Below are 13,150 nucleotides of genomic sequence, written 5' to 3'. Positions count from 1 at the left end.
CAGGGGAGGGGTAAACGATAATTTTGAAAAAGCTACATAACTTAAATCTATTTTTAAAAGAAACAAAAACTTATCGAATAATTTAATATCCAATGAATTATGAAAGCAAATGTTTTACTCTCTTAAAGAATCTGATATCTATTGTATGTATATTTGTTGTTGTTTTTTAAATACTATCCCTCCCGTCCCATACACCTAATCATATCAAGAACTTTGTAACCTCTCTCGACACACCTCCAATCCAAGATGGCGGACGCGTCTGGTTTTCTTTCTTGGTTCATCAGTTTTCGTAATCCAATCGAAATATGGAAGAACGAACCAACCTTTTTACTCTGCGAGATTGTTTATCTCTTAATGGCGGCTATGACGCTTAAACATGGTGAGATATTTTTTTGAAAGTCTTGATTGCTACAGGGTCATTTTTTAATGGGCCACCATTGACCACAGCTTTTGAACCCCTATGGGTGTGACTTTGGCTATGCTCAAGGCGATGAATTCAAAAAAAAAGAACTTTACAGTGCTTCTCAATTTCATGTAAGAAACTGTAAAATGTTCCTTCATGCTTGGGTGAAGGTGATCTCCCCCTGAATCACATTTGCATATATATTTCTCCCCTAAATAAAGGGAAATTTTGCGAATACTTGCCTTTCACAACTATATATGGTTTTTAATATTCAGCTGTACGTCATGGTGGGTGCAATATCCTTCTGTGGCTTGCTATATGTCTTCATGGCTTGACGACTGAGTGTGTGTCCTACTTCGTGCCTGATGTCGACAACTTTTGGCATGCACAGTCCACTGTGATTCTTGTAGAAAAGAGGCTTCCATTACATATCTTCTTTTTCTGTAAGTATAATTTGTGTTATCAGAAAGAGAAACAGGTGAACACATAAAGAGGAATTCCTTAAACACAGGCCTGTTGCTCCTAGTAGGGGTCAAGGACCTTGGAGCATCCTAAAAAATGAAGGGGGGAGGGCTAAGATTGGAAGATATATAGACTAGTATTCAAAATGTAAAAATGTGGACAGCTATAACGCCCTACGAGCCCCACCTCCTCCACAGTTCTTGGGGATGATTTGAAGGTGAGACCAAATGCCCCCCTCTTTCCCTCTAACATGCTTTCAGTTCGACCGCGCTGGGCTGCACCAATGCTGTACTTTTTTTTAAGTACATGATAATGTGAAAAATCTTCACAGAACTGCTTTTCATTTTCATTTGATTTTTATATATAACTTCGTTGTCCTCCAGATCCAGCAACACTTTACACTGCATCTATTGCTGTATCAAAACTCAAACTCCCATTCAGTGCAGAACCATTTGCAGTTGGGTTGGCTGATGTTCTGTTAGATTTTCCCTTCGACATCATGGGTATCAAGCTGTTATGGTGGACTTGGCATGATACAGATCCAAACATCTTTGATCGCCATTACTGGGTTCCTTGGACCAGCTATATCTTTCATATGTCATTTGCATCAAGCGTTGCATTCATTTTCCATGGGATGAGAAGGCTGTTGATTGGTGCAGAAAAATACCAGCCCTCAAACAGGTTTTGTGACAGGAAGAAAGCCACATACTTCCCCCAGGGCTTAAAATAACGACTGCGGTCATTGGCCGTTCATGATGACCAGCCAAATTAGTTTTATCTTGGCCATACCTTGTTTCTAGCTCAGCGTTTAAAAATAGAAAATATAGCAAAAAATATGCATAATCTTACATAGGGATCTGAGACATTAAAATACTGTGAGTGGATGTTAGCAAAAGGTGGGGGAGGGGGCTATATAGCAAAAACCCAATGATATGTGAAGAAACATGGCCAAATGGTCCAAAAATCCCACTAAAGTCTACAAGACTTGAAAATTCAGGTGGGGGAGGGGGATATATAGCAAACACCATGAAGAGAATCAGGCCCATCTGGTTAAAAAATCCCAATGAAATCTGTAAGACAAAGGGTCACAGTTCAAGTAAGTAATATAATATCTGAACTTTTTTCAGCTGGTTCAAGGAAGTGGTGTGTGTGATACTTACTGGTTTGTTCTCGATGCCCCTCGGTGTGATCCAGTTCATATTCTTCTACCACATTCCTCATGATGTTTATGGTATCCACACAGAGGTGGTGGTATGTGCTATGATAATGGTGTATGGTCTGATTGTGTGGAGATCTGATAGGAACCCTGATCTAAATAGCAGGGGTGATAGCATGTCTGCATATGATGTGTCAAAGAAGAAAATAGGTAAGAGGAAGATTCTTAGCTGTGAGTTTCTTCAAATTTCTTCCTTCTTTTCTTTCTTTCTCTCTCTCTCTCTCTCTTTCTTTCTTTCTTTCTTTCTCATTTTCTTAACCGATGCAGGTCATTTTTCATCATGATAAACCATATTCATGCATTTTTGCCTTGACCATTACATTTGCACTTTCCTCGCACCTATCAATCTTAACTATAGTTTTTCTGTTATTTATATTGCAGGTCAAAGTAAAGAAAAGAGAGTTTTTGATGAGATTAGCTTCAATGTTATCCTACACTTCTTGTTCTACTTACTATTAGTTGTATTTGCCAAGCCAGAGAACATGAAGTCCACAGAACTGCACCAAGAGATTGGTAACTGTACCCAGAAGACTCCAGTCCACACTCCACTTGGACAGGTAATAGATACTCTAATTTCAGTAAAAGTATGATCAACTTACTTAAATTTTGGTTTACTTTCACCATGCCCCGGATGACCATGCACTACTATCAACATTCCTTTTCTTTCACCGTGGCTTGGAAGACCACGCAGTCCTCAAGTTTCATAATTTGCAACTTGTCACATCCCCCTTTCTAAAGCCCCGTTTACACTGGTGATTTTTGCGACGATTTTTGCTGCGATTTTTGTGGCAATTTTCGGAAATATGAAATCTTTTGTCTCATCCTTCAAAAGAGACATTCATCTAGGAAAATCTTGGTATCCTGAAAAACTTTACAAGTAAATTCTTTACCATTATTTATAATGGACAAAGTCGCAAAAAATTCGCAGCAAAAATCGCCGCAAACATCGCCGCAAACATCGCTAGTGTAAACGGGGCTTAAAAAAAGTTGATTTATTTTTTAATTTACCTATAGGTATTATACAAGAAAACCTACTTGTGTTCCAGTGAATATGATGAAGGCTACTTTGACTGGCACTGCACACCTGATGGACAACCTCCAGTGTCTGGCAGTAAATGGTACACCCTCTGTGGTCTACCCTACCCAAACCACGCAGAATATATTTTCGTAGTTAGTGCCTTCTGTATATTAGGGTTTACTATCTATTACCAAATGTTGTGGTGCTCAGCTCGATATGTTGCATCAGGGAAAAAGAAAGTTAAAGACAGTTAACAATGATAACAATTCACTTGAGTGTAAGCAACAAACCTACGAAAAGTATGTACTAAACAACAAGCGTACAGTGGTTTTACTAAACCGAGTACAAAATAGCACCAATGAAGGCAATTAAAGGGAAAAAAGAAATAAATGTGTTTAGTGCTATCTAGTTTTTGTACCCGGTTTTTGTACTATTTCACGGATATTTGGTTTGCACTCTAGTTAAGTAGTAAACTAATTAGAGCTTAGTAGATCTCATATCCATTGTTTTCTTTCGTATCTATTTCGTTGTTACAAGTAATTTTTGTGTCCCGAATTTTAATCTTAATTTAATACAATTCTCTTTGATAGGTTTATTGTATTTAATCTAAAACCAGGCATTCCTCGGTAACCCAGTGGTAAAATTCTGTCGCTTGTTTCACCTTCCGGAACAAGCTCTACTAGACTTGAGGTACTTGGACTGTTTCAGAGTGGGAAAAAAATCTTCAATTTTTGGTCAATCCCTAACTGCTACTGTAATAGTTAAATACGTTTTTTATGGATTTGTAAAAGTCCATACTTCAGAATAAAAAAGCCAAAAAACTTCGTATCTATGGAAGCCATTTTGATTGAAATATGAGAGAAATTAATACGACTTGACCTTTCTGGGTACGGAGTGTTGACAAACACGACTAGCGTTTCGGAGATCACGCGACACGAATTACATGTGTTTTTTTGTGAAATTTCTTCCTTTAAATGCGTCCTTAAGATACTTAAGATACTAGGCAGCCCGGAGCAAAGACCTATTTTGATAAAATTTTACGACCGAAAACCGTGTCACGGTAGTTATGACCCGCCAAAAACAATTTTTGCTCCGTGCTGCCTAGGTTTTTTTCTATATACAATTTATTTTCATAGCTGAAGTTTTATATTTCTTATAGCATTTTCTCAAGAGAGCGAATTAATAAATTATTGAAAAAGAGCCTTGGGTTGCCTGCGTTTTTTTGACACCTTAGTGTTTCCCGAGGATGAAAACAAAACGATTATATAACATATCTTTTTTAAGTTTTAACTCCCGCGGCTATAAATAAGTGATACAAAACTTAACGCTGTGGGCATTAAAGCAGTGACTGGACTGTTAGACTCTATTAGAGATTTGCTCAAGAACATCGGCTCTAGTAATATTTTGCTCATCTTCAGCTTTCGTTGCTACAGACGACCTAAGAACGCCGAAAAATTTCAGAAGAACCTAGGATGATATAGATAGCGTGAGTGAAAGTCGTTTCCTGTAACATCAAAACCTAATTTGCTGTTAAAAAGATGTAATTTATATTCAAGATCAAAGGTGTTTATACCAATCTTGTTTTCGGTGTTTGTTCCAGGATAATGTTGACAGCTTGTCATTTAATTTGATTATTGTGCAAATCCATATAGAAAGGATGCATTGAGTTGATTCAGTCAGTTAGTATAGTGGAGTTCAGTTGTAGAATATGCTTTTGGCCTTCCGATAAAAGTCCCTACCAGCAAATCACCCCGTAATACTTGCTCATTTGTTTGTTTGCTTGTTCGTTTGTTGTTTGTTTGTTTGTTTGTTCGTTTGTTTGTTTTATTTCCTTTTTGCTCTTTTTGGTTGAACGGGGGAAGGTTTCCAAGAAATACAGAATGATGAAATGAGCCACTTTTACATAGGGCCGTTTTCGCATGACCGTGCCGAAAAGCTCGGAACCGCATGCGTGCCTTGACGCTGACCATGATGTTTTCTAGAATTAAACGGCTGATTATTTTCTCGCGCAACGTAATGAGCCTGGGTCACATCCGGTACTTAGGCAGTGCCGTGACTTTGCCGTGACCGTGTTTGCGCCGTGTTTCGGGTATTTGATTGGATGGAGAGTAAATACTCGCGCAATGTGATTGGTCTAGTATGCCTTGCCGTGTCACGACCGTGTTCGTGCCGCGAGCTTTTCACGGTCATACGTAAACGTTTACTGATCTACCAACTGTCTTTTTAATTTATTTTCAAGGTTATCAATAACACTTCTCAGACGTTCCTAAAAATTGCAACCTATTGATGTTATGAATATTACAATAACCATAGTTAATAACTATGCAACAACCGATAAACGACCGTATATAATTACTCTTGCAATATCAGGGGCCCTTAGAATTAACGTAATAGTTGACATGACTAATGTTGCTCTGGTAATATCAGGGGCCCCTAAAATCAATCACTAATGCGGGTTGTACAAAACCAGACTGTTACATGACTAATGTTACTCTTGGGATATCACTGAGGGGCCCTTAGAATTAACGGTATACTAATGATTGGGAAAAAAAAACAGACTCTAACATGACTAATGAGCGCAAATGTCGTTATAAGTTGCAGTCTAAGGCTCCGTCCACACGTATCCGGAAGTTTTTGCATCCGCAATTTTTTTTTTTTTTTTGCGGATACGGGTTGCGTCCACACGTGTCCGGAAATTTTTGTATCCGTATCCGGAAATTTTTCGAATACGCTCCGAATACGGATACGTGTGGACGGTCGTATCCGTAAATTTTCGAATACCCTGACGTAAATACGATTTTGCGCATGCTCAGTAAGAAAAACTATCCGTCAAAGGGACTAGGCAGTAGCGTGCATCAGGGCGGATCAAGAAATTTCCGGATACGTGTGGACGGGGCCTAACAGTCATTATGGTAATTGACCATTAATCCAAGGAGTGACAGTCGATCGTGGGTCTGGGAGACACGATTCCAAGATGGCGTCTATTTCTTTCCTAAAACATTCCCACAATGCCCTGAAATGCGATGAAACTTGACCCAGTTTTTTCCTCTCACCCTTGGCATGGCTAATTTGATTGGCCGGTGTAAGATCTAAATTCTAATTCCTAAGAGATTAAAAACTGGATCTTCTTGAAAGTTAACCTTACCTCATGGGCCGACCTAGCAAACGCGTAGAAACTTTATAAATAATACCAGAATCGTCAAGGGGGTCACAATCCTATTCAAACTCATCACTGGTTTTTCTAATTACAGTGATTTGCTCATCCATTCGGTTATAATGACTTTCCATTGTGATGAAGTATCACTCTGAAACTGTGGTATCGCTCTAATCACCTTAGTGATTAGAAGTATCTCTCTGATAATCAGCATTAAGACGGACGTTAAATATATTACTGCTCAACAAATAATGGCATATATAGATGATGGTCTTCGTACCATCAATAGTCTTAAGCCAGTCTCTTCTGGCCGTCGAGTAAAGCAGACTTTCTAGCGTCCAAAACAATACAGGTAGGGCTCTCATAATATGAATTTGTAAACGTATCCAGCAATATCGTCAACACCTTAAGTTGTTTTCTTCGTTCACACACTCAGTGATCGCATGCAAGGGAGGTATTTATAATATTTACTTCAGTTCCCGTCATCAAGGCTAATTTTAAAAGTTCCTTGCAGTCATAATGAAGTGGTTTCTCTGTGCCGTTCTTGTCGTCCTCATGAAAGTGTCGTACTCAGGTAAGGTATAAAAAGCGTTATTTGTCGGCTGTCTTAATTAACAAGCGGCTGAACCCGACAATGGGTGTATGCAGTTGTCGAGAGAAGAGAGAACTCCTGTTTTCTTAATGTTGACTAGAAACTCTCGCCATGTACAATGACAATGAGGGAGCGACGTTTTCACATCCAGTGAAAGGACTTTTCAAAGCTTCTTATCAACTCTTGAACCATATCAGTCCACTTTAAATTTCTTTTTATTAATAGTTTTTTCTTACGAAGGTTTTTCACGAATATATGGTAGTCTATGCACTCTATTAGTCCTAGTACTAATTTAGATCTATTTAGTACGTTATTAGGTTGCACGCTTAGTACAAGTGTTTGCACTATTAATCCATCTAATAATATAATATATAGCTAAGATTGTGTACAGAGAAAATGATGCTTATGGTGGTTGCGTGATGAAGGATGTCGTCGAAAAAGTTGGTTGCTACAGAGACAATGGGGCAGGAGGTAGTAAACCGAGACCTCTGACTGAAGAACTGGTCAACATCCGGGATCCTACTAACCCCGTATACGTAAAAGATCTTCATCTAGACTGGAATAATTGGCAAGGAAGTCTCGACGGGTGAGTATTCAGTATTTTCTTACAGCGGTTTTCGTGCAGCACGTACACCGTAGGACTTGCTGTACAGCGGTTATCGTATGAGTGGAAAATATGGGGTGCTGACTTGCAGCACGTACATGGTACGACATGCCGTAACATCGAAATGGCTTCACATTGTCTTCCGGATATTCATCCAATCACAGTACGTTTAGTTACGATTACTGTTATCTACAATACAAGCATTTTGTCTTTACCTCACTCCACTGCTGTATAAGGCCCCGTCCACACTATGCCGGATAAATTTGAATCCGAATTTTTATTTATTTGGTTCCATTTCAAAAATTCGTTTTCGGTGAAGAATTGTTCCGGATTCGCCCAGACTAGTGTGGACGGTAGACCTAACCGAATAAATAAAAATTCGGATTGAAATTTATCCGGCATAGTGCGGACGGGGCCTAAATTGTTTTTACTTTTCGTAACCTCGTGATTTTAATAGTAATTTTGAAAATAGTCCTTTGCGTAGGACCTGCTCTTGATATAATAAAACAATAACGAAATGATTAGAAAAACCTTTAAAAAAACTTATTCACTGGAAGTAAAGAAAGCATTACTATTACTTGTGGTTCCAGTGGAATGTTTAACGAGCTAGTGGTGCATAATAATAACAACAATAATAATAATAATACAGCTTCTCATTAACCCCATATAGGTAACTGTCCAATTATTATTCTCTTAATTGGACAGGTCTTGTTAATATTGGATTAATTAGGCAGCTATATAATTAATAGGTAATGGGATTCCATGCTCCCCAATCAAGAAATAATTAGACTCGAAAAATTCCTCTGACTGCCAAATTGGACTCGGCCTACGGCCTCATCCAATTTTGTCAGTCCTCGGAATTTTCCTCGTCCAATTTTTTTCTTAATTGGACAGCATGGAGTCCTATTACATATACTAATAACAATAATAATGACGTTATTCAACGAAGGTATACAATTTATCGTAGATAATGTTTAATTGGCCTTCTAATTATAAAAACTAATTACAAAGTATACCGAAGCTAAATTAGATAATATAAAATAATACAATAGATTTCATGGGGGGAAAAAACGATATAGAATGTAACTTAATATAAAACTTAAAATAATGGAACAGAAACTAGAATAAATAGGGGTAAATCTAATACTAGGTATCTAATGCAAAAGGATTATCATAGAGTGCAAATAATATACCCGTGAAATAGTTAGGATTAAATAGGAGATAGTTAGCGCTTAATTAGACAACACATAGGAATTCAGTGAGGCATGACAAGGGCACGGGCGTTTACTAGAGTAACAACTCATTACGCAAATGAACGTTTTTTCTAACAAGTTTATTGAATTGAGCTAAGAATCAAAACACAAGACGCGCATTTAATTCTGCAGTAAATCATGACACAAACAGACCCAGTACGCAAATGAACGTGTTTTCTACCATTTTTATTTGTTTTATCACCCTAAAGATCAAGACAATACGCATTTATAAACTAAAACAAATCAACACTCAAACATGTATAGCTAAAAAAGACCCAGTACGCAAATGAACGTGTTTTCTACCATTTTTATTTGTTTTATCACGCTAAAGATCAAGACAATACGCATTTATAAACTAAAACAAACCAACACTCAAACAACTATAGCTAAAAAAGACCCAGTACGCAAATAAACGTGTTTTCTACGTGTTTTCTGTTATCTTTTTATTTTTTTATCATTAAATTTTGTAGAACATCAAAATCGTTATTCATTAGACAATTTAAAAAGCCAGTTAAATATAAATTCGCCAAGATCTTCCATAAAATCTTCTTACTTGTTCCTTGGAAATGGCGAGAAAGGCATAAATTACTCCAATGTGCATGTTGTGTTCCAGTACTCCAGGTGTCTTCTGCGTATTGGCTTTGGCCAGCCCAAAAACCATTTCGAACCGTATTTGCCCTACTTGTGTGAGCTTCGTAGAACGACACTTTTGCTTCTGCCCGCAGTGTGGACAATTAACGAAGAAAAACTATCGTCATTTGTAATTTAGCTTACGCTAAGAACGAAAAAGCAATGACTTTATAAACACTAGACAATTGAAGATTATACAGTCATCAGTTGAATATCAAGTCAAAAAACATGAATCAAGTTCACTTGTTTGTTTAACAGATACGAATTCGAAAATGCGAACATGTCAAATTATACGAAGGAAAAGCATGTACAATAAAATATTGTTTCAGTTTTTGCAAGCGTGCTTTAAAATATTTAAAAATGCGCGCCCTTGAGTAGCACACGTGCACTAGTTCACCCGTCACGGCTCGCCTATTTCTTTGACTAATTAGACTTAGGCAACCAATAGCACAAAGTTAGTAATTAGTTAGCTAGCTATCTATTTCACGGGTATATTATTTGCACTCTATAAACTAGAGGCTATAAGTTTACGATAACTATATTTAAAACTAGCTAAGGAACTTGAGCTTCTTATATCGATTGGTAATGAATTTCAAACCCTGGTGCCTGTGTAGGAAAATGTGCGCGTAGCTGATCATGATTGATGGATTCACCCAGAACCGTTTGTTCGAACCGTTTGTTTAGCTAAGTAAATAGGTTTATATAAACTGAACTCGGTATGGGTTATACATACACAATTTAAATTCTCCGCGGCAACGACGATCGAAAATATACATTTACGGAGGAGGGAGGGGTGATCGGTGGGGGCTTTGATGCTTTGCAATAATTTGTACGATATCTATACATCTACATCTACATTTATTAAAGTCCATCAAAGGGGGTACCCATCACTGATAGACTATAGCTAAAATATAGATCTATATGCAAAATAGATAACAAATAAGTGAATATTAAAATATAAAAGTGATAGCAACCAATATAAAAAGAATGCCAAAATATAAAAATGCTAAAATATACATGGGGGGGGGGGGGGGGAGTAAAAATGTTCTCATATTAATCATGTCTAAATATATCTTTGAAGGCTTGTTTGTGAATGCGCAAAGAGGGCAGCAGCAAAGGGCTACAAATTCATTGGACTGCAATTCTACGGAGAGTGCTGGAGCGGCCCTAACTCAGAGGATTATGCTCAAGATGGAGAAGCAAGTACATGCATCCGGCAGTACTTCACGCCATGTGATGTGTACAACGAAGAACATCCGTGCGCTGGCGAAGCATTTACTAACTATGTGTACAGTGTAAAGAACGTTTACTTGAAGAGAGTAAGCCCTTAAACCAAGTAAACACGTAATCTATACCGTAACAAGTCAGCAGTCTGAAGGTATGATGCAGAAGCTGACCTAAACGAATACGTTATGGAAGCTAATAATAACGTAATCGAGAAATAGTAAGGTCGATGTAAACTTAAACTGGGATGAAAAATAAAGTGGATAGATTAAAGAAGAAAAGTGCGCTCAAGAGCTGTTATCAGAAACTCACTAAATTGCAAGGATGACGTACCGGGTGTACATGTGCTCATTTCCCGCATCAGGGGTCAGTGTGAGTAAATTTTGTGTCTAAGCTTTGGGCTTTTCTTCGGCTTTCCTAGCTTCCTCCACAAAACCTATCGCGCTAAATTTCAGTCTAATATCTGTGAGTTGGCCCTACCCTGACTTTAATCAGCCCAGTCAAACGGGTCATTGACCGGCCACTACTGCACCACAGAAACCTCTCGTGCTGACGTGGATTTGAATTCTACAGTTGGGTTGTTAGCATGTATGCGCATGCTTGAAAAGGTGTGATGATCTAGCCAAATTTTACCGCTGAACGGAGGCTCACCTTGCGGCTTGATAGAGTTTTTTACTGATACGGCGGCCATCTTAATTTATGGGATGCCGCGGGGGCAGACGTATGAATATTTATAAAGCATTATAGAGTGGCAGGGCCGGTTATGTTTTCAAATCATGACTATCAGGACTCCCGTTTAAACTAGCCTTGCTAAACTGGGTGCCCGGGGGGTACTCCCCTATATTTGCTATACGGGTATGTGCCGCCCTATAGGGTATGCTTTTTCTGCTTTTGGGTCTGGGGAAGGGTATCATTTTTGACATTTTGTCTGGGATAGGGTGTCATTTTATTCTGGGATAGGGTTAACGATTTGGTCGTTTTTGTCTGGCGAATAGGCTACGCTTTCTGCCGACACAAAAACAATAAAAACGTTAGTAAATATTGATTGCAATCGCTTGTAAGACCGTATTTTCCGGCTTTTAGTCTGTACAATTCTTAGTTTTAGTTTGGGGTAGGGTATGTAAAATCAAAATTTTAGGTCTGGGATAGGGTCAGGGTTTTGAGGTCCTGGCGGCACACCCCTACCCAAGTTGGGGTGGTAGTACCCCCCCGGGACTAGGACCTGTATAAATATTGACTTAAATCGAAAATAATAGAATAAATAATTCGAAGTCTTGGTGTTTCACATATCGTTTCAGCTACCAGCAAATTAAATAGTTTTTTTTAGATTTGCTTCAGATTGAAAAGCACAAAATTGTATTTTAAAAATTGTATTTTAAGAAACGCCATCTTGACAGCAGTGCAGTCTATACATTTTCCAGTAGTTGATAAGTCTTGATTAAAACAATAACATTTATGTTGGCCGCCGTATCAGCTCAAGGATGTCTGAGACCTTAACTTCTCTAATAAATTTCCGTCTGTCTTGTTTGCAGTGATCGACACTCTTATTCGGTAATTCATCAATAGTCACGAGTCACTAATGCAAAAGTCACAGCGTACGGGAGCTTTGCGGGTCGTGGTTGAACGACAAATAGTTGAAGTAGAAGTCTAGATAGAAGATTTGCTAAATCATTACAAAATATGATCAATCATTTTTGTAAGAAATTACACAAATTTTTACACACAATTTAGTAAGTTCAATAGACCTCAGTAGACCGTAGACCTGCCAAACTTTGCACTTTGTACAATTTTGTTAGTTAACTTTTCACGGATATATGGTCTACTCTAATCAATATTTGACAAATTCATCCATTCGCATCCATTACGTTATATTTTCTTCATACTAAGTACAGTAAAAACCCGCATATAAGAACCTAAAATTTAAGAACCTGTTAGGCTAAAATCTCATTTTTAAGCACCCTTCACATAAGAACCATTTTAGGCTAAAATCCTAAAACAGGTTCTTATTTTAAAAAAAGAAGAAAGAAATAGAATCAATCTTTTCAAAAATATCTTTATAACACAGTCTGTACACAATAATGCTATAAACACTATAACTGTACATGGTTACTGTAAAGAACATGTCCTCATTGAATAAAAAAATCCAACTTAAAATGAAACTTTATTTTATTTCTTGAACAAAAGTTAAGAACCTAATTAAGAACCTAGTTAGCCTAATTTAACACTAAATACCATCTATATAAGAACCTGTTTAGGCTAACTTGAAAAATCCTAGGTTCTTATACGCGGGTTTTTACTGTATTTAGGTCTTCAGGTCCTTTAGCTTTCGTGCACGTTGCTACAGACGGCCTCGCGGGACGTAACCAGGAACTATCTGCAAAAGATGCAGCGCGCTTACGTGAGTATGTCATTTCCTTTAGCATTAAAACCTAATCTTCTATAGTAAAAAAAAGTTTATTGAAGATGAAAAGCGTTTATAGCACTCTCGTTTTCTTTTCAATCATGATTAGGGCACTGATGATTACCACATCAATGATATATTAGGAGAATATTATCGAAATATTAATGGTCTGAATGGACCAGAATGAGCCATT

The 13,150-nt window shown here is 37.8% G+C and overlaps 2 protein-coding genes across 3 annotated transcripts; both read left to right on the top strand.

Annotated features, from left to right (window-relative positions):
* The first annotated feature begins 240 nt into the window (after positions 1 to 240).
* LOC116308317 (uncharacterized) lies at positions 241 to 4,299 on the top strand. Its single transcript, XM_031718708.2, has 6 exons — positions 241 to 379; positions 679 to 846; positions 1,249 to 1,546; positions 1,993 to 2,231; positions 2,463 to 2,638; positions 3,096 to 4,299. Exons 1-6 carry the CDS (start codon positions 247 to 249, stop codon positions 3,351 to 3,353), a joined length of 1,272 nt encoding a protein of 423 aa, XP_031574568.2. The 5' UTR covers positions 241 to 246; the 3' UTR covers positions 3,354 to 4,299.
* A 2,158-nt stretch (positions 4,300 to 6,457) lies between these two features.
* On the top strand, positions 6,458 to 12,698 carry LOC116308316 (uncharacterized). Of its 2 annotated transcripts, XM_031718707.2 has the most exons (5): positions 6,458 to 6,605; positions 6,768 to 6,827; positions 7,221 to 7,431; positions 10,414 to 10,710; positions 12,089 to 12,698. In XM_031718707.2, exons 2-4 carry the CDS (start codon positions 6,773 to 6,775, stop codon positions 10,661 to 10,663), a joined length of 516 nt encoding a protein of 171 aa, XP_031574567.1. In that variant the 5' UTR covers positions 6,458 to 6,605; positions 6,768 to 6,772; the 3' UTR covers positions 10,664 to 10,710; positions 12,089 to 12,698. The 2 variants fall into 2 exon arrangements, with proteins under 2 accessions (XP_031574567.1, XP_031574566.1); XM_031718706.2 differs by lacking the exon at positions 12,089 to 12,698 and having other exon boundaries at positions 10,414 to 10,847.
* The last annotated feature ends 452 nt before the right edge of the window (positions 12,699 to 13,150 follow it).

This window comes from Actinia tenebrosa, unplaced genomic scaffold, assembly GCF_029948245.1.
Source record: "Actinia tenebrosa isolate PJP-AT-01 unplaced genomic scaffold, QUT_ActTen_1.0 PGA_scaffold0__85_contigs__length_37466705, whole genome shotgun sequence".
Classification (NCBI taxonomy): Eukaryota; Metazoa; Cnidaria; class Anthozoa; order Actiniaria; family Actiniidae; genus Actinia; species Actinia tenebrosa.
Note: the sequence above shows the minus strand (reverse complement) of the source record. Positions and strands in the feature narration are given on the sequence as shown.

Bases quoted from the DNA above. Each gene is read 5' to 3' on its own strand.
- LOC116308316 (XM_031718707.2), top strand. From the start codon at position 6,773: ATGAAGTGGTTTCTCTGTGCCGTTCTTGTCGTCCTCATGAAAGTGTCG. The intron at 6,828-7,220 runs GTAAGGTATAAA...TATAATATATAG, and splicing joins CATGAAAGTGTCGTACTCAG to CTAAGATTGTGTACAGAGAA. The intron at 7,432-10,413 runs GTGAGTATTCAG...ATATCTTTGAAG, and splicing joins TGGCAAGGAAGTCTCGACGG to GCTTGTTTGTGAATGCGCAA.
- LOC116308317 (XM_031718708.2), top strand. From the start codon at position 247: ATGGCGGACGCGTCTGGTTTTCTTTCTTGGTTCATCAGTTTTCGTAAT. The intron at 1,547-1,992 runs GTTTTGTGACAG...AACTTTTTTCAG, and splicing joins AAATACCAGCCCTCAAACAG to CTGGTTCAAGGAAGTGGTGT. The intron at 2,232-2,462 runs GTAAGAGGAAGA...TTTATATTGCAG, and splicing joins TGTGTCAAAGAAGAAAATAG to GTCAAAGTAAAGAAAAGAGA.